The sequence below is a fragment of the Anarhichas minor genome, unplaced genomic scaffold, assembly GCF_050575085.1.
Source record: "Anarhichas minor isolate MPS153535 unplaced genomic scaffold, ASM5057508v1 ptg000050l, whole genome shotgun sequence".
Taxonomy (NCBI): Eukaryota; Metazoa; Chordata; class Actinopteri; order Perciformes; family Anarhichadidae; genus Anarhichas; species Anarhichas minor.
In genome coordinates, this window is record NW_027466496.1 from 228,857 (window position 1) to 248,734 (window position 19,878).

Below are 19,878 nucleotides of genomic sequence, written 5' to 3' on the forward strand. Positions count from 1 at the left end.
CCAATCAGGAGCAACATTTGAATCACAATTTGATGACAATGGACAGGGTTGTTGAAGTGTTTTAGTGATAAACTCATAATTAAAGCTAAATGATGATTGTTGCTTATTCTGTCATAAATATGTATCCTATTATATGGAGAAATTCTTAAGATTTGATGCCAAGCTTTCAGGGGCTTTAAATTTGGTCATTGAGGTGCAACCCAGATATGTACTAAATATGACATTTTACTGTAAATACACTAATATCAAGTAAGACATAAAATGTAATGACCACCAACTGCAAATAGACAAAAACATAAATACAGCAAAAATGTTGTAACGGGGAACAACAGCCAATAGCCGGGCTGCATCTTATTACACCAGTTCAATTTAAATACAAAGTGACTTCTACTACAAAGCCAACAACGCCACCTACCAGGAGACTCTGAGCCACAGGGCTCTGAAGAGCTCACAGTCAGGGGAGCAGAGTTAAAAACCAGACAAGCGACACCAAAATGTCACAGGAGACTGTCCAATGAAGTAAGACAATGGTACAAAAACACCATAGAGTCAAAGTCAGAATCCAGAACCAAGGTCCAAAATACTAGAAAACTACCCAGAAATGATCCCTCAACCAGTAAAGACATGAACAGACAAAAGAGAGCACACACACTGAATACACAAGCGAGGAAGGTTTATTAGACACAGGTGAAACTGATCAGGGCGTTAGGTAATCACAGTGGTGGGAAACACACGAGGAAAGGAAGTGAAGTATCTATAAGTGAATACCAAAATAAAACAGGAAATAAGAGAAAAACTGAAAACAATTTAAAAAAAACAAGACTTTGTAACAATATTTAGATTAATCAGTGTGCTGTTACGAAAAACAATTTTTCAAGAACAGAAAGATTCTAATACTCTCATTTCAACATGAATAATATTCAATAAATGCATCCACTTTAAATAAAGTTATTTCTGCATGTAATAATCAAGGAGAGAGAGAGTATTTCTCTACGTATGCAACAAGCTCTTAACAATTTAAATAATCAGTTCCATCTCATAATATGCATTGTTGTGACTCTAAATGTGTCATTTCTTCATTTAGAATACTTTCATTTAATCATTGGCTGGTAAATTAATGGACGTTGTGGTATTTTCAGATTACAACAGTGGTTGTAGTATAAATGTGCACACAAGTGTGTGAATTATAGCTTTATTTTCCATTTGCAGGAACACCAGCAGTGATGTTTTGACCCACCTTCTATTAACTCCTCCTTCCTTTCACAGTCCATCTTGGTTCATAGACCTGTGACTTCTGCATTGACCTGGTCAGACAGCACGGCTGCACTGAGGAAAAACACCCACTCCAATGTAAGTTGATGTCTGCTACAATCAATCATTTTAGGATCAAATGGTAGAAAACAGTCTTTCTATATCTTTAATATTTCTATTTCTTCTAGTTATGATATATTTAATTCTAGTTATTCATCAACAAATTGTCTGATTACTTGTAGCATCAATGCAGAAGCATCCAGAGGACTGACTAGCGTTTTACTTGTTGAACTTCTGTTTTCATATTTAAAGGCACAGAGAACAAAACTGTGTGTCAGGACTCACGGGTGGATAAAATATCAATGAGTTGTAAAGAGTAGCTGCTCATCTGAGCCTTTTCCGTATTATTCATGCCATTGAGTGCCTTATATTGTTCTGACTGCTTGGCGAGTCCTTTTCCTCTGCTTCTCATGGATTCCAGTATTTTCCCCTCTATGTTCCTTTATGAAGGAAAACAACAACAGATACAGTTTCTGCAATAATCTGTGTGAAACTGGCTCCTTGATGGGACATTTTCATGTTTTTCTTTTTAAATATAAAACAGAATAATCCTGACCTTTTGTCTGCTGGTGTTTATCAAATGTACTTTTTGAAGATTTTAATAGATATTTGAGAGAAGAGGAAGCAGAATGTTTAGCTATTGGGGTAAGTCATTTATTCAATGATGAAATTGTAACAACACAAATAATAGTTTGTGAGTTTCATCAGTCCTGTGATGCAGAGCAACAGAGATAAAGCTCAGTGTGATCCACAGTGACTGTACTCAAGTCACTGGCTGTTACATGTTCTTATTATTGTTATTATAATTATTGGGATATATGTAATATATAAAGATTTCAGAATAAATAGACTCACAGGATATGAGCAGTTAAGGGAAGAACTCTGATAAAAAAAACAACAGCACTCGCTCTGTGTTCTTAATTCAAAGGAAGTTGTCTCGGTTTTAAATTACGACAGCTAAAAAAGGGAAGTTGGACTGTTGAAATTCATGAATATCATTATTTTCTCTTTAAAACCACCAACCAAAGGATCTATTTGTCACTCTCTTGTTGATGTGGGCTTCTTTGGTAAGACAACACTCATGGTTTTATTCTCATCTAACACTCTGAGTCGTACGCATTTGCAGCCTTGTGAGCGGTGGTCTCTTAACACACAGGAACTTGTGGTTGTACAGAGCATGTTGAACGCTTTGTAAAATCCACTGTTGTGTTTGTGAATCCAGGTGATGAGTGTCATGGCAGTCCGGTCTGTGAGAACGGTGACAGCCAACATGTTACTGAGTGTCTTCTTTCTCTCAGGTGAGCTTTTGGTTCAGTCACTTGTATTCCTCTTGAATCATTTACTATTTGACACATATCATTTTACCCTAAATTCATGTGAATGTTACAATCTGTATTCTCTGCGTCAGCTCTTTTGTCACTGAGACGAGACTGACTTAGTTATTTGGAGATATAGACGGGTTTGGTCACCACTGGGGTCGGCCTCGTGGGGGATAGTTGTTGTAAAACCAAGAAAATGAATCAATACAAAAACTGTTCAAGGAAAAAAAAGATCACAATGCAAAATATTACTGCTGGAGTATATTTCTCTTCATGTTTTTGTTGTTGTTTATTTACACATGTTACTCACCACTGTTGATCATTAGTCTGTTTCACAGGTGCTTTGGCTGATTGTGATAGGGATCCAGCTCTATTCATTACTGCACCTCAAGAGATGGAAGCACTGACTGGATCTTGTTTGCAAATCCCATGTAACTTCAGTGATAAACTAGAGGAATTCAACAGCACAAGAACAACCTTCGGAGTGTGGATTAAAAATGACAATCACTTTGGCCAAAAGCCAAATAATGTGATTTTCAACAGTAGCAGGAAGGATAACATCTATCCAATGAATCTAACTGGAGACCTGAGTCAGAAAAACTGCACCACTTTATTTTCCAGTTTAATCACATCATACACAGACAGGTACTACTTCAGGATTGAGAACCGACCATTTCGGTCAACAGCTTCTTGTGATCCTCTTCAAATAACAGTTCGAGGTAAGAGAGTTTTGGTTTTTATCAGTCAGTCTATGATGTTATTGTTTAGAATAAAAAGTGATATCAGTTGAAGCTAACCTTCAATGTGAAGGTAAATATCTGCTACAGAGACCAACCAGAGAATGAAATGTTTACACTTCATGGATATTAATGGGATTTTTTTTTTGTGCTCTACTATTAATAGTCCCATGATGAAGCTGCCTGTTCATGCAGACCTTTGCATTTAACGCTTGAAAAAGTGGAAGTCTCATGAGTTCAGTTTTTTTTAGAAAATCTACATTACTTAGTGTAAGTTTACATTTCATGTTACCCCTACAGAGGGTCACAAGATAAATCTGAGGGGTCGTGAGGTGATTAATGAGAGAGGAAAGGAGAAAAAAAGTGATTTCTGTTAACAACTCAGAAACATCAGAAAAATGACAAGAAGCCCCGAACAAACACGTTCTTTTATTTTTATTAAGGAACAATCCAAAAGCTGTTAGTGGAGTAAAAGTACAATATTCTGCTCTCAAATGTAGAAGAGTACTGCTAGCATGGCAGTAGACTCCTGGTCTTGTTGCTGTGTTCTTCAGTGTACAATCTGTATTTGATTTGAAACCACAGATTCTCCTCCAAGCCCCAGGATTGAGATCTCAGGTGATCTGAAGGAGAAGGAGTCTGTCTCTATAAGCTGCTCAGCTTTCACTCCCTGTCCACACTCTCCTCCTAAACTCACCTGGAACCTCCAACAAGACCCTCACATCATGACAGAGGAAAACACAGATCGAACCTTCACAACTAAAATCCAGAAGATCATCACTCTGTCAGACGAACATGATGGATTCATCATCACCTGTTCTGCCAGATATCCTGTGAATGAAGGAAAAGATGTCAAGACATCAGAGGAGACAACGACTCTCAGTGTTTCATGTAAGTGTTTGTTATTGGATCCTGTCAGCACATGATGATTCTTCTCTCTTAAGGATCTCATTCAGGCTCTGATGCTGCTCTCTTTCCTCACATCTCTGTCACATTCTCCTCAGACGCTCCCAAGGACACCTCGGCGTCCATCAGTCCACCAGGTTCGGTGTCAGCAGGTAGCTGGGTGAACCTGACCTGCTCCAGCAGAGCCAATCCTCCCGTCAGCCGCTTCACCTGGTTCAAGATCAGCAAAGATGGACCCGTCAATGTATCTGAAGGAGACTTTTACAGCTTTAATGTCACTGATGGAGGAGTTTATTACTGTGTGGCCACCAATGAGCTTGGTAATCAAACATCATCAGAGATCCTTCTGACTATTAAAGGTAAACACGGAACTGTATCACATCCTGTGAATTAGGAGCAGTTATTGTTGGCTAACATCACGTCTGCAAACATTATTGACGCAGCATTGTTTTACATATACGTTTGCAAAATACAGTATGAAGTCAAGCTGAGCAGGAGAGAAACACTCTCAGTGTTTCATGTGAGTCTTTGTTTTATAAAGATTGAAGCAGATGGCAAGACAGCTGACTTTTCTCATCAATATGTGCCAAGTCTTCCTGACCCTCAGTGGTCATCAGTCCCACTGATCTAGTGTCAGTTGGCAGCTTGGTGAACCTGACCTGCTCCTGCAGGGGAAACCCTCCCATTGACACCTTTGTGTGGTTCATGATCGATGATGGCAGACTGACACTGATCAAAGTTGATGAACAGATTTATGGCTTTAAAGTGAGCAGCAGTGATGGAGGCAGATTGTATTATTGTGGATGCAGAAATGAGCTGGACATTCAGCTATCGACTGGACGTCAGTTGGTATTTGAAGGTAGCTGCAGGAATTATGATTTGAGATGTTTTGGAGTCATAACATTCCAGAAGGTGACCATGCTGTTGTGTTGCAGGCGATCAACGGGTTGGTGCTCAAGTCATAGTGAAGGTCCTGGGAATCGTAATGCTCGTCAGCACATTGGTCATCTTTGAGTGGTGAGATAAACTTTTCTACGATACGATCGTCTGCAGATACACACCAGCTGGTCTCATTTTAAATGTGGTTGGAATGTATGAGACAGATCACTGTCATTACAAAATAACCCCAAAAAACACTTTCTACTCTCTAAGCCCATGTCTATAATACATTATGAATACATTTGTAATGCATTAATGCATAATACACCATCAATATTCATGATGATGATGACAATAATCATACACATTATAAAGCATTTTACAACGACGTATAAGGTCAAGTACAACACTTCATACCTGCTAGTCACTCACTGACATTTACAAGGATCATAGTGTATTATAACTCCCATTGTTGTAATACATCATAATCTTTTAATGATGCATTATAATGTGATTATAAGTTACTCTAAGTGGGCACTGTTTGCTTCAAGAAAGGTGAAGAAATATGTCATTAATTCTACTAAATAACAACACACAATGTTCACTGAAATCAAAACAATAACCACAGAGTAACGTATAACCACATTATAATGTATTATAACAGTGAGTACAATGCTTTCTAAAACAATGATAATGTATTACAGCTATGGGAATTATAATGCACTACTATCCTTGCAAATGTCAGCGAGTGACCAGCAATTATAAATGATTATGATACTGGACCTTATATGTCATCATCAAATGCATAATGATGCCGTGATGAAAGAAAATGCATTACAAAGTATGTTTATGAAGCATTATAGACTTATAAAGTGTGACCAACAAATTCATTCATTCTTCTTTTTCATCCAGCTGGTTTAGATCAAGACGCTCCACCAAACCACAGGAGGTAAGATATGAGATGAGGAGAGCTATTTCATTATTATTTCTTTATAAAGTGGTTCCATTCACTCATACGTAAAAACAGAACATCAGAAATGAATACCGACAAAAATTAAATCTACATAAAGAACGTTTGAAACAACACAAAGTCAAAACAGCTTTAAACCTGCATTCATTTATTAAGGGGCAGTCCAACAAGCTGTAAACACAACATTGACATGTTATCACCTTATAAAGATGATATGGCGAACATTATCGCGTGTGTGTGTGCGTGTGTGTGTGTGTGTGTGTGTGTGTGCGTGTGTGTGTGTGTGTGTGTGTGTGTGTGTGTGTGTGTGTGTGTGTGTGAGGTTTAACATGTTCTTTGAGGGCCTGATTTAGTTGGTGGATTGTTCAGTCTGCTGTTCTCTAATGTGAGGCCCTGTGACACTGACACATCTGTAACACAAAAGACATGTTGCATCTGTGTTCATCTTGGCAGTAACTAAAACTCTTTCTGCTGCAGCAAGCAGTAGAAGCGGACTATGTTAACAGCGTGGTTGAGTTACATCCATCATGAGCCAGAAGAGGAAGAAGATGATATGGAACGACAACTGTGTTATATGTTCTGTATTCATTAGTCTTAGTGTGCCACTTACACAATGTGTGTAGATCTTCTCTTAATACTTAAGGGTCTTCCGTTCTTTAAAGAGGAATAGTTAATCATGTTTATATGTGCTTTCTCTGCACTGTGTGTCTTTGTTAAAATCATCTCAACATAAAAGTAAAAACATCCTCTTTAATATTTAATCTCATGTTAAACTGATTCCTGGCACCAGATTTTATTATTTGTTCTTAAGATACAAAACACATGCCTGGACCATGTACATCATTTGTATTGCTTAGCTGGTGTTTCCATTGGATGCATGTAAAGTGTGTTAAATAAAATAAAAAATGATGCGTTTCATTCAGCAGAAAGTGTTGTCACTTATGTTATCATTTAGCATGTACACACAGACTCATGATTGCTATGTAACTGTGGAGGTAACGGCTGATATAATGTGCAGAAGTCAGCATTACGGTTTCTGTGCGTGTAAAATACATGAAGTTCATACTTTCACCTGTTCAAATATGTCATTATTATCATTATGTTATATGAGTTACGTGAAATATATACATGAATGCTTGTATCTTTATGATGTCGTAATATCTGACTTCATATGGTTCAAATATTTCTGATGCTCAACACGACAACTGAGAATAAGTTGTATTTATAACTGACTAATTAACTCGTTGTCTCATACTGTGGAAAGCCCACGTTCCCCTACAGAGAATATGGTTTAATATGTGGGGTGTTCATACAGTGCAAACAGTCTATGTACTGAAATGACAAATCAAGACTTATTGTTATATATATATATAAATCCACGTGATTAGGAGTCCAGTTAATAGTGCATTATTAATGATCCTCAGGAGGACATCACATTCACTGCAGCACAACTAAAATTCAATGTACATGCTATTCATCGAGGCAGATACTTGTTTGTGAAGTTTCCCACACGTTTAGTTGGTGTTGACACTCTGAATGTGATGAGAAACCTTTGTTTCAGCTGTGTGGCTTATCAACCAGACTAATAAGGAGAAGTGGTGGAGGGTAAGGCATGTGCAAAGCCCTCAATAAATTCTGAGAACTTTCAAGTACACAGGGGAAGTTGGTTCGTCAGATTCTGCAGGATTCTCACTTGTGATAAATCATTTTGTACAATAAAATGTATTCATTGAGAAATGGGATTTTCATTTCAAAGTATATGTTGTGTGTACTAAGGATGGGAACATGTAGGATTTTATAGGATATTGCATTAAAAGAACAATAAGTACAGGAATTATCATGTACAAAAGAGCAGACTCACACAATGTTGCTATTTCTTTTGTATTCATCCTTAAAGGGGACCTTATGATTTATTATTATTGTCAGACGAACATGATGGATTCATCATCACCTGAATATGTACATATGTATTAAGCTACACTGGAAACCAGCAAGACATGAACCCAAAACACACGACTCAGATGAAAAGTGCAGGTGCATGTAAATGTTTTAAGATGACAAAAACACAAAAGTTCACAGGAGACTGTCCAATGAAGTGAGACAATGGTGCAAAAACACCATGTAGAGTCAAAGTCAGAATCCAGAGAATAAAAACCTTTTTCAATAACAGAAAGATCCTAATAATCTAATTTCAACTTGAACAATATTCAATAAATGCATCCACTATAAATAAAGTTATTTCTGCATGTAATAATCAAGGAGGGAGAGAGTATTTCTCTACGCATGCAAGCTCTTAACAATTTAAATAATCAGTTCCATCTCATAATATGCATTGTCGTGACTCTAAATGTGTCATTTCTTCATTTAGAATACTTTCATTTAATCATTGGCTGGTAAATTAATGGACGTTGTGGTATTTTCAGATTACAGCAGTGGTTGTAGTACAAATGTGCACACAAGTGTGTGAATTATAGCTTTATTTGCCATTTGCAGGAACACCAGCAGTGATGTTTTGACCCACCTTCCATTAACTCCTCCTTCCTTTCACAGTCCATCTTGGTTCATAGACCTGTGACTTCTGCATTGACCTGGTCAGACAGCACGGCTGCACTGAGGAAAAACACTCACTCCAATGTAAGTTGATGTCTGCTACAATCAATCATTTTAGGATCAAATGGCAAATGGTAGAAAACAGTCTTTCTATATCTTTTAATATTTCTATTTCTTCTAGTTATGATATATTTAATTCTGATTATTCATAAAGAAATTGTCTGATTACTTGTAGCATCAATGCAGAAGCATCCAGAGGACTGACTAGCGTTTTACTTGTTGAACTTCTGTTTTCATATTTAAAGGCACAGAGAACAAAACTGTGTGTCAGGACTCACGGGTGGATAAAATATCAATGAGTTGTAAAGAGTAGCTGCTCATCTGAGCCTTTTCCGTATGATTCATGCCATTGAGTGCCTTATATTGTTCTGACTGCTTGGCGAGTCCTTTTCCTCTGCTTCTCATGGATTCCAGTATTTTCCCCTCTATGTTCCTTTATGAAGGAAAACAACAACAGATACAGTTTCTGCAATAATCTGTGTGAAACTGGCTCCTTGATGGGACATTTTCATGTTTTTCTTTTTAAATATGAAACAGAATAATCCTGACCTTTTGTCTGCTGGTGTTTATCAAATGTACTTTTTAAAGATTTTAATAGATATTTGAGAGAAGAGGAAGCAGAATGTTTAGCTATTGGGGTAAGTCATTACCCCAGTGCTGTTGATAAAAAAAACAACAGCACTCGCTCTGTGGTCTTAATTCAAAGGAAGTTGTCTCGGTTTTAAATTACGACAGCTAAAAAAGGGAAGTTGGATTGTTGGACTGTTGAAATTCATGAATATCATTATTTTCTCTTTAAAACCACCAACCAAAGGATCTATTTGTCACTCTCTTGTTGATGTGGGCTTCTTTGGTAAGACAACACTCATGGTTTTATTCTCATCTAACACTCTGAGTCGTACACATTTGCAGCCTTGTGAGCGGTGGTCTCTTAACACACAGGAACTTGTGGTTGTACAGAGCATGTTGAACGCTTTGTAAAATCCACTGTTGTGTTTGTGAATCCAGGTGATGAGTGTCATGGCAGTCCGGTCTGTGAGAACGGTGACAGCCAACATGTTACTGAGTGTCTTCTTTCTCTCAGGTGAGCTTTTGGTTCAGTCACTTGTATTCCTCTTGAATCATTTACTATTTGACACATATCATTTTACCCTAAATTCATGTGAATGTTACAATCTGTATTCTCTGCGTCAGCTCTTTTGTCACTGAGACGAGACTGACTTAGTTATTTGGAGATATAGACGGGTTTGGTCACCACTGGGGTCGGCCTCGTGGGGGATAGTTGTTGTAAAACCAAGAAAATGAATCAATACAAAAACTGTTCAAGGAACAAAAGATCACAATGCAAAATATTACTGCTGAAGTATATTTCTCTTCATGTTTTTGTTGTTGTTTATTTACACGTTACTCACCACTGTTAATCATTAGTCTGTTTCACAGGTGCTTTGGCTGATTGTGTTCCGAATCTAAATCTAGTCATTACTACACCTCAAGAGATGGAAGCACTGACTGGATCTTGTTTGCAAATCCCATGTAACTTCAGTCGTAAACCAGAGAAGGACTTCAACAGCGCAAGAACAACCTACGGAATGTGGATTAAAAATGGCCCAAAACCAAATAATGTGATTTTCAACAGTAGCAGGAAGGATAACATCTATCCAATGAATCTAACTGGAGACCTGAGTCAGAAAAACTGCACCACTTTATTTTCCAGTTTAATCACATCATACACAGACACGTACTACTTCAGGATTGAGAACCGACCATTTCTGGCAACAGCTTTTTGTGATCCTCTTCAAATAACAGTTCGAGGTAAGAGAGTTTTGGTTTTTATCAGTCAGTCTATGATGTTATTGTTTAGAATAAAAAGTGATGTCAGTTGAAGCTAACCTTCAATGTGAATGTAAATATCTGCTACAGAGACCAACCAGAGAATGAAATGTTTACACTTCATGGATATTAATGGGATTTTTATTTTGTGCTCTACTATTAATAGTCCCATGATGAAGCTGCCTGTTCATGTAGACCTTTGCATTTAACGCTTGAAAAAGGGGAAGTCTCATAAGTTCAGCTTTTTTTGACAATTTACCATCATTACTGGACAAAATCTACATTAATTAGTGTAAGTTTACATTTCATGTTACCCCTACAGAGGGTCACAAGATAAATCTGAGGGGTCGTGAGGTGATTAATGAGAGAGGAAAGGAGAAAAAAAGTGATTTCTATTAACAACTCAGAAACATCAGAATAATGACAAGAAGCCCCGAACAAACACGTTCTTCTTTTTATAATAAGGAACAATCCAAAAGCTGTTAGTGGAGTAAAAGTACAATATTTTGCTCTCAAATGTAGAAGAGTACTGCTAGCATGGCAGTAGACTCCTGGTCTTGTTGCTGTGTTCTTCAGTGTACAATCTGTATTTGATTTGAAACCACAGATTCTCCTCCAAGCCCCAGGATTGAGATCTCAGGTGATCTGAAGGAGAAGGAGTCTGTCTCTATAAGCTGCTCAGCTTTCACTCCCTGTCCACACTCTCCTCCTAAACTCACCTGGAACCTCCAACAAGACCCTCACATCATGACAGAGGAAAACACAGATCGAACCTTCACAACTAAAATCCAGAAGATCATCACTCTGTCAGACAAACATGATGGATTCATCATCACCTGTTCTGCCAGATATCCTGTGAATGAAGGAAAAGATGTCAAGACATCAGAGGAGACAACGACTCTCAGTGTTTCATGTAAGTGTTTGTTATTGGATCCTGTCAGCACATGATGATTCTTCTCTCTTAAGGATCTCGTTCAGGCTCTGATGCTGCTCTCTGACCTCACATCTCCGTCACATTCTCCTCAGACGCTCCCAAGGACACCTCGGCGTCCATCAGTCCACCAGGTTTGGTGTCAGCAGGTAGCTGGGTGAACCTGACCTGCTCCAGCAGAGCCAATCCTCCCGTCAGCAGCTTCACCTGGTTCAAGATCAGCAAAGATGGACCCGTCACTGTATCTGATCCAGACTTTTACAGCTTTAATGTCACTGATGGAGGAGTTTATTACTGTGTGGCCACCAATGAGATTGGTAATCAAACATCATCAGAGATCCTTCTGACTATTAAAGGTAAACACGGAACTGTATCACATCCTGTGAATTAGGAGCAGTTATTGTTGGCTAACATCACGTCTGCAAACATTATTGACGCAGCATTGTTTTACATATACGTTTGCAAAATACAGTATGAAGTCAAGCTGAGCAGGAGAGAAACACTCTCAGTGTTTCATGTGAGTCTTTGTTTTATAAAGATTGAAAGCAGATGGCAAGACAGCTGACTTTTCTCATCAGTATGTGCCAAGTCTTCCTGACCCTCAGTGGTCATCAGTCCCACTGATCCAGTGTCAGTTGGCAGCTTGGTGAACCTGACCTGCTCCTGCAGAGGAAACCCTCCCATTAACACCTTTGTGTGGTTCATGATCGATGATGGCAGACTGACACTGATCAAAGTTGATGAACAGATTTATGGCTTTAAAGTGAGCAGCAGTGATGGAGGCAGATTGTATTATTGTGGATGCAGAAATGAGCTGGACTTTCAGCTATCGACTGGACGTCAGTTGGTATTTGAAGGTAGCTGCAGGAATTATGATTTGAGATGTTTTGGAGTCATAACATTTCAGAAGGTGACCATGCTGTTGTGTTGCAGGCGATCAACGGGTTGGTGCTCAAGTCATAGTGAAGGTCCTGGGAATCGTAATGCTCGTCAGCACATTGGTCATCTTTGAGTGGTGAGATAAACTTTTCTACGATACGATCGTCTGCAGATACACACCAGCTGGTCTCATTTTAAATGTGGTTGGAATGTATGAGACAGATCACTGTCATTACAAAATAACCCCAAAAAAACACTTTCTACTCTCTAAGCCCATGTCTATAATACATTATGAATACATTTGTAATGCATTAATGCATAATACACCATCAATATTCATAATGATGATGACAATAATTATACACATTATAAAGCATTTTACAATGACGTATAAGGTCAAGTACAACACTTCATACCTGCTAGTCACTCACTGACATTTACAAGGATCATAGTGTATTATAACTCCCATTGTAATAATATATCAGAATCTTTTAATGATGCATTATAATGTGATTATAAGTTACTCTAAGTGGGCACTGTTTGCTTCAAGAAAAGTGAAGAAACATTTAATTAATTCTACTAAATAACAACACAACATGTTCACTGAAATCAAAACAATAACCACAGAGTAACGTATAACCACATTATAATGTATTATAACAGTGAGTGCAATGCTTTCTAAAACAATGATAATGTATTACAGCTATGGGAATTATAATGCACTACTATCCTTGCAAATGTCAGCGAGTGACCAGCAATTATAAATGATTATGATACTGGACCTTATATGTCATCATAAAATGCATAATGATGCCGTGATGAAAGAAAATGCATTACAAAGTATGTTTATGAAGCATTATAGACTTATAAAGTGTTACCAACGAATTCATTCATTCTTCTTTTTCATCCAGCTGGTTTAGATCAAGACGCTCCACCAAACCACAGGAGGTAAGATATGAGATGAGGAGAGCTATTTCATTATTATTTCTTTATAAAGTGGTTCCATTCACTCATACGTAAAAACAGAACATCAGAAATGAATACCGACAAAAATTAAATCTACATAAAGAACGTTTGAAACAACACAAAGTCAAAACAGCTTTAAACCTGCATTCATTGATTAAGGGGCAGTCCAACAAGCTGTAAACACAACATTGACATGTTATCACCTTATAAAGATGATATGGCGAACACTATCGTGTGTGTGTGTGTGTGTGTGTGTGTGTGTGTGTGTGTGTGTGTGTGTGTGTGTGTGTGTGTGTGTGTGTGTGTGTGAGGTTTAACATGTTCTTTGAGGGCCTAATTTAGTTGGTGGATTGTTCAGTCTGCTGTTCTCTAATGTGAGGCCCTGTGACACTGACACATCTGTAACACAAAAGACATGTTGCATCTGTGTTCATCTTGGCAGTAACTAAAACTCTTTCTGCTGCAGCAAGCAGTAGAAGCGGACTATGTTAACAGCGTGGTTGAGTTACATCCATCATGAGCCAGAAGAGGAAGAAGATGATATGGAACGACAACTGTGTTATATGTTCTGTATTCATTAGTCTTAGTGTGCCACTTACACAATGTGTGTAGATCTTCTCTTAATACTTAAGGGTCTTCCGTTCTTTAAAGAGGAATAGTTAATCATGTTTATATGTGCTTTCTCTGCACTGTTGTCTTTGTTAAAATTATCACAACACAAAAGTAAAAACATCCTCTTTCATATTTTATCTCATGTTAAACTGATTCCTGGCACCAGATTTTATTATTTGTTCTTAAGATACAAAACACATGCCTGGACCATGTACATCATTTGTATTGCTTAGCTGGTGTTTCCATTGGATGCATGTAAAGTGTGTTAAATAAAATAAAAAATGATGTGTTTCAATCAGCAGAAAGTGTTGTCACTTATGTTATCATTTAGCATGTACACACAGACTCATGATTGCTATGTAACTGTGGAGGTAACGGCTGATATAATGTGCAGAAGTCAGCATTACGGTTTCTGTGCGTGTAAAATACATGAAGTTCATACTTTCACCTGTTCAAATATGTCATTATTATCATTATGTTATGTGAGTTACGTGAAGTATATACATGAATGCTTGTATCTTTATGATGTCGTAATATCTGACTTCATTTGGTTCAAATATTTCTGATGCTCAACACGACAACTGAGAATAAGTTGTATTTATAACTGACTAATTAACTCGTTGTCTCATACTGTGGAAAGCCCACGTTCCCCTACAGATAATATGGTTTAATATGTGGGGTGTTCATACAGTGCAAACAGTCTATGTACTGAAATGACAAATCAAGACTTATTGTTATATATATATATAAATCCACGTGATTAGGAGTCCAGTTAATAGTGCATTATTAATGATCCTCAGGAGGACATCACATTCACTGCAGCACAACTAAAATTCAATGTACATGATATTCATCGAGGCAGATACTTGTTTGTGAAGTTTCTCACACGTTTAGTTGGTGTTGACACTCTGAATGTGATGAGAAACCTTTGTTTCAGCTGTGTGGCTTATCAACCAGACTAATAAGGAGAAGTGGTGGAGGGTAAGGCATGTGCAAAGCCCTCAACAAATTCTGAGAACTTTCAAGTACACAGGGGAAGTTGGTTAGTCGGATTCTGCAGGATTCTCACTTGTGATAAATCATTTTCTACAATAAAATGTATTCATTGAGAAATGAGATTTTCATTTCAAAGTATATGTTGTGTGTACTAAGGATGGGAACATGTAGGATTTTATAGGATATTGCATTAAAAGAACAATAAGTACAGGAATTATCATGTACAAAAGAGCAGACTCACACAATGTTGCTATTTCTTTTGTATTCATCCTTAAAGGGGACCTTATGAGTTATTATTATTGTCAGACGAACATGATGGATTCATCATCACCTGAATATGTACATATGTATTAAGCTACACTGGAAACCAGCAAGACATGGACCCAAAACACACGACTCAGATGAAAAGTGCAGGTGCATGTAAATGTTTTAAGATGACAAAAACACAAAAGTTCACAGGAGACTGTCCAATGAAGTGAGACAATGGTACAAAAACACCATGTAGAGTCAAAGTCAGAATCCAGAGAATAAAAACCTTTTTCAATAACAGAAAGATCCTAATAATCTAATTTCAACATGAACAATATTCAATAAATGCATCCACTATAAATAAAGTTATTTCTGCATGTAATAATCAAGGAGAGAGAGAGTGTTTCTCTACGCATGCAAGCTCTTAACAATTTAAATAATCAGTTCCATCTCATAATATGCATTGTTGTGACTCTAAATGTGTCATTTCTTCATTTAGAATACTTTCATTTAATCATTGGCTGGTAAATTAATGGACGTTGTGGTATTTTCAGATTACAACAGTGGTTGTAGTACAAATGTGCACACAAGTGTGTGAATTATAGCTTTATTTACCATTTGCAAGAACACCAGCAGTGATGTTTTGACCCACCTTCCATTAACTCCTCCTTCCTTTCACAGTCCATCTTGGTTCATAGACCTGTGACTTCTGCATTGACCTGGTCAGACAGCACGGCTGCACTGAGGAAAAACACTCACTCCAATGTAAGTTGATGTCTGCTACAATCAATCATTTTAGGATCAAATGGCAAATGGTAGAAAACAGTCTTTCATATTTCTATTTATTCTAGTTATGATATATTTAATTCTAGTTATTCATCAACAAATTGTCTGATTACTTGTAGCATCAATGCAGAAGCATCCAGAGGACTGACTAGCGTTTTACTTGTTGAACTTCTGTTTTCATATTTAAAGGCACAGAGAACAAAACTGTGTGTCAGGACTCACGGGTGGATAAAATATCAATGAGTTGTAAAGAGTAGCTGCCCATCTGAGCCTTTTCCGTATGATTCATGCCATTGAGTGCCTTATATTGTTCTGACTGCTTGGCGAGTCCTTTTCCTCTGCTTCTCAAGGATTCCAGTATTTTCCCCTCTATGTTCCTTTATGAAGGAAAACAACAACAGATACAGTTTCTGCAATAATCTGTGTGAAACTGGCTCCTTGATGGGACATTTTCATGTTTTTCTTTTTAAATATAAAACAGAATAATCCTGACCTTTTGTCTGCTGGTGTTTATCAAATGTACTTTTTAAAGATTTTAATAGATATTTGAGAGAAGAGGAAGCAGAATGTTTAGCTATTGGGGTAAATCATTTATTCAATGATGAAATTGTAATAACTCTGATAAAAAATAAAATTGCACTCACTCTGTGTTCTTAATTCAAAGTAAGTTGTCTCGGTTTTAAATTACGACAGCTAAAAAAGGGAAGTTGGATTGTTGGACTGTTGAAATTCATGAATTGCATTATTTTCTCTTTAAAACCACCAACCAAAGGATCTATTTGTCACTCTCTTGTTGATGTGGGCTTCTTTGGTAAGACAACACTCATGGTTTTATTCTCATCTAACACTCTGAGTCGTACACATTTGCAGTCTTGTGAGCGGTGGTCTCTTAACACACAGGAACTTGTGGTTGTACAGAGCATGTTGAACGCTTTGTAAAATCCACTGTTGTGTTTGTGAATCCAGGTGATGAGTGTCATGGCAGTCCGGTCTGTGAGAACGGTGACAGCCAACATGTTACTGAGTGTCTTCTTTCTCTCAGGTGAGCTTTTGGTTCAGTCACTTGTATTCCTCTTGAATCATTTACTATTTGACACATATCATTTTACCCTAAATTCATGTGAATGTTACAATCTGTATTCTCTGCGTCAGCTCTTTTGTCACTGAGACGAGACTGACTTAGTTATTTGGAGATATAGACGGGTTTGGTCACCACTGGGGTCGGCCTCGTGGGGGATAGTTGTTGTAAAACCAAAAACATGAATCAATACAAAAACTGTTCAAGGAAAAAAAGATCACAATGCAAAATATTACTGCTGAAGTATATTTCTCTTCATGTTTTTGTTGTTGTTTATTTACACGTTACTCACCACTGTTGATCATTAGTCTGTTTCACAGGTGCTTTGGCTGCTTGTGTTCCGAATCTAAATCTAGTCATTACTGCACCTCAAGAGATGGAAGCACTGACTGGATCTTGTTTGCAAATCCCATGTAACTTCAGTAGTAAACCAGAGAAGGACTTCAACAGCGCAAGAACAACCTTCGGAATGTGGATTAAAAATGGCCCAAAACCAAATAATGTGATTTTCAACAGTAGCAGGAAGGATAACATCTATCCAATGAATCTAACTGGAGACCTGAGTCAGAAAAACTGCACCACTTTATTTTCCAGTTTAATCACATCATACACAGACACGTACTACTTCAGGATTGAGAACCGACCATTTCTGGCAACAGCTTCTTGTGATCCTCTTCAAATAACAGTTCGAGGTAAGAGAGTTTTGGTTTTTATCAGTCAGTCTATGATGTTATTGTTTAGAATAAAATGTGATATCAGTTGAAGCTAACCTTCAATGTGAATGTAAATATCTGCTACAGAGACCAACCAGAGAATGAAATGTTTACACTTCATGGATCAATATAATATTTTTTGTGCTCTACTATAAATAGTCCCATGATGAAGCTGCCTGTTCATGCAGACCTTTGCATTTAACACTTGAAAAAGGGGAAGTCTCATGAGTTCCCTACAGACCCTACAGAGGGTCACAAGATAAATCTGAGGGGTCGTGAGGTGATTAATGAGAGAGGAAAGGAGAAAAAAAGTGATTTCTGTTAACAACTCAGAAACATCAGAAAAATGACAAGAAGCCCCGAACAAACACGTTCTTCTTTTTATATTAAGGAACAATCCAAAAGCTGTTAGTGGAGTAAAAGTACAATATTTTGCTCTCAAATGTAGAAGAGTACTGCTAGCATGGCAGTAGACTCCTGGTCTTGTTGCTGTGTTCTTCAGTGTACAATCTGTATTTGATTTGAAACCACAGATTCTCCTCCAAGCCCCAGGATTGAGATCTCAGGTGATCTGAAGGAGAAGGAGTCTGTCTCTATAAGCTGCTCAGCTTTCACTCCCTGTCCACACTCTCCTCCTAAACTCACCTGGAACCTCCAACAAGACCCTCACATCATGACAGAGGAAAACACAGATCGAACCTTCACAACTAAAATCCAGAAGATCATCACTCTGTCAGACAAACATGATGGATTCATCATCACCTGTTCTGCCAGATATCCTGTGAATGAAGGAAAAGATGTCAAGACATCAGAGGAGACAACGCCTCTCAGTGTTTCATGTAAGTGTTTGTTATTGGATCCTGTCAGCACACGATGATTCTTCTCTCTTAAGGATCTCGTTCAGGCTCTGATGCTGCTCTCTTTCCTCACATCTCCTTCACATTCTCCTCAGACGCTCCCAAGAACACCTCGGCGTCCATCAGTCCACCAGGTTCGGTGTCAGCAGGTAGCTGGCTGAACCTGACCTGCTCCAGCAGAGCCAATCCTCCCGTCAGCCGCTTCACCTGGTTCAAGATCAGCAAAGATGGACCCGTCAATGTATCTGAAGGAGACTTTTACAGCTTTCATGTCACTGATGGAGGAGTTTATTACTGTGTGGCCACCAATGAGCTTGGTAATCAAACATCAGAGAACCTTCTGACTATTAAAGGTAACTATTAAAAGGACTTCGATAATGTCACATGTTCACATTGTCTTCATTTAGTCACTTCTATTTGTTTTTTTTCCATCTTGTCTTGTGGCGAAGTTAACCTTCTACAATTGGGCTCAGTTCTTGGAGGAATCATTGGGATCATCGTACTCATCTGTCTGGTTGTCTGTGTTTGGTAAGTATCACAAATTAAATCTTCTTCTGGCACTCTGTATATTGAACCCAACCTTTTGTCTTCCAGGCGTTTGAAGTCAACACATCCAACTGCACAACAGAGTCAGGTGAGAACATAAACTCTTTGTAGTTCTGTAATCATTTGGAAGGATCCGGCTGAAGGCTCACAAACACTTCCTTTTTGCTTTATTTATTTATTTGCAGAGTCTGACTGTTGAAGAGACAGCGAGAACAGAAGAAGACGTCCATTATAGCGAGATCAACTTCTCGAGGCGCGGACCTGAACCGTCCTCTGTCTCGGTGCGGGACAGTGGACAGCAGCAGGACACGCTGTATGCACAGGTCAAAGTGTCCGACTCGGCAAACGTTGCACAGACTGCTGACGTCCCAGAGGATCTCTACGCTCAAGTGAAGAGAAAATGAGTGTTGTCTTGTGGTCACATTTGGGTTGGATTCTTAGTATGCTTTTTACTTATACAAGAAGTTTCATCTCTGTTTATGTTGAAAAAGAAACAGGAGAAAGTGCAATCTTCATTGCTCACAGTTAATTAAAGGGGAACTCCTGCAGCTCAGATAGTTTTAGCCAGTCATCGAGATACCATCATCTATATTTTTGAACGGACTTCATATGGGTGGCTGTGTGATCGGAAATGTGTTATCAGATCACTTCAAATAGATGTCCCCAAGCTCTCAATAGGGAAGTATTCTGAAAGACAGCTCTG

At 38.1% G+C, this 19,878-nt stretch overlaps 3 protein-coding genes and 1 long non-coding RNA gene across 4 annotated transcripts; all 4 read left to right on the forward strand.

Annotated features, from left to right (window-relative positions):
* Nucleotides 1-2,581: 2,581 nt before the first annotated feature.
* Nucleotides 2,582-6,782, forward strand: LOC142971905 (B-cell receptor CD22-like). Its single transcript, XM_076112643.1, has 7 exons — nucleotides 2,582-2,609; nucleotides 2,969-3,349; nucleotides 3,953-4,258; nucleotides 4,372-4,632; nucleotides 5,209-5,290; nucleotides 6,065-6,101; nucleotides 6,600-6,782. Exons 1-7 carry the CDS (start codon nucleotides 2,582-2,584, stop codon nucleotides 6,651-6,653), a joined length of 1,149 nt encoding a protein of 382 aa, XP_075968758.1. The 3' UTR covers nucleotides 6,654-6,782.
* A 2,732-nt stretch (nucleotides 6,783-9,514) lies between these two features.
* Nucleotides 9,515-12,036, forward strand: LOC142971837 (myelin-associated glycoprotein-like). Its single transcript, XM_076112532.1, has 5 exons — nucleotides 9,515-9,816; nucleotides 10,173-10,544; nucleotides 11,170-11,475; nucleotides 11,589-11,849; nucleotides 12,032-12,036. The coding sequence occupies exons 1-5, from the start codon at nucleotides 9,744-9,746 to the stop codon at nucleotides 12,034-12,036; spliced, it is 1,017 nt and encodes a 338-aa protein (XP_075968647.1). The 5' UTR covers nucleotides 9,515-9,743.
* Nucleotides 12,037-12,424: 388 nt separating this feature from the next.
* Nucleotides 12,425-14,224, forward strand: LOC142971823 (uncharacterized). Its single transcript, XR_012959418.1, has 3 exons — nucleotides 12,425-12,508; nucleotides 13,284-13,320; nucleotides 13,805-14,224. It is a non-coding gene; the product is annotated as an uncharacterized LOC142971823 (long non-coding RNA).
* Nucleotides 14,225-16,846: 2,622 nt separating this feature from the next.
* Nucleotides 16,847-19,579, forward strand: LOC142971879 (sialic acid-binding Ig-like lectin 13). Its single transcript, XM_076112608.1, has 7 exons — nucleotides 16,847-17,023; nucleotides 17,380-17,751; nucleotides 18,306-18,611; nucleotides 18,725-18,982; nucleotides 19,079-19,157; nucleotides 19,224-19,263; nucleotides 19,361-19,579. The coding sequence occupies exons 1-7, from the start codon at nucleotides 16,951-16,953 to the stop codon at nucleotides 19,577-19,579; spliced, it is 1,347 nt and encodes a 448-aa protein (XP_075968723.1). The 5' UTR covers nucleotides 16,847-16,950.
* Nucleotides 19,580-19,878: the final 299 nt, after the last annotated feature.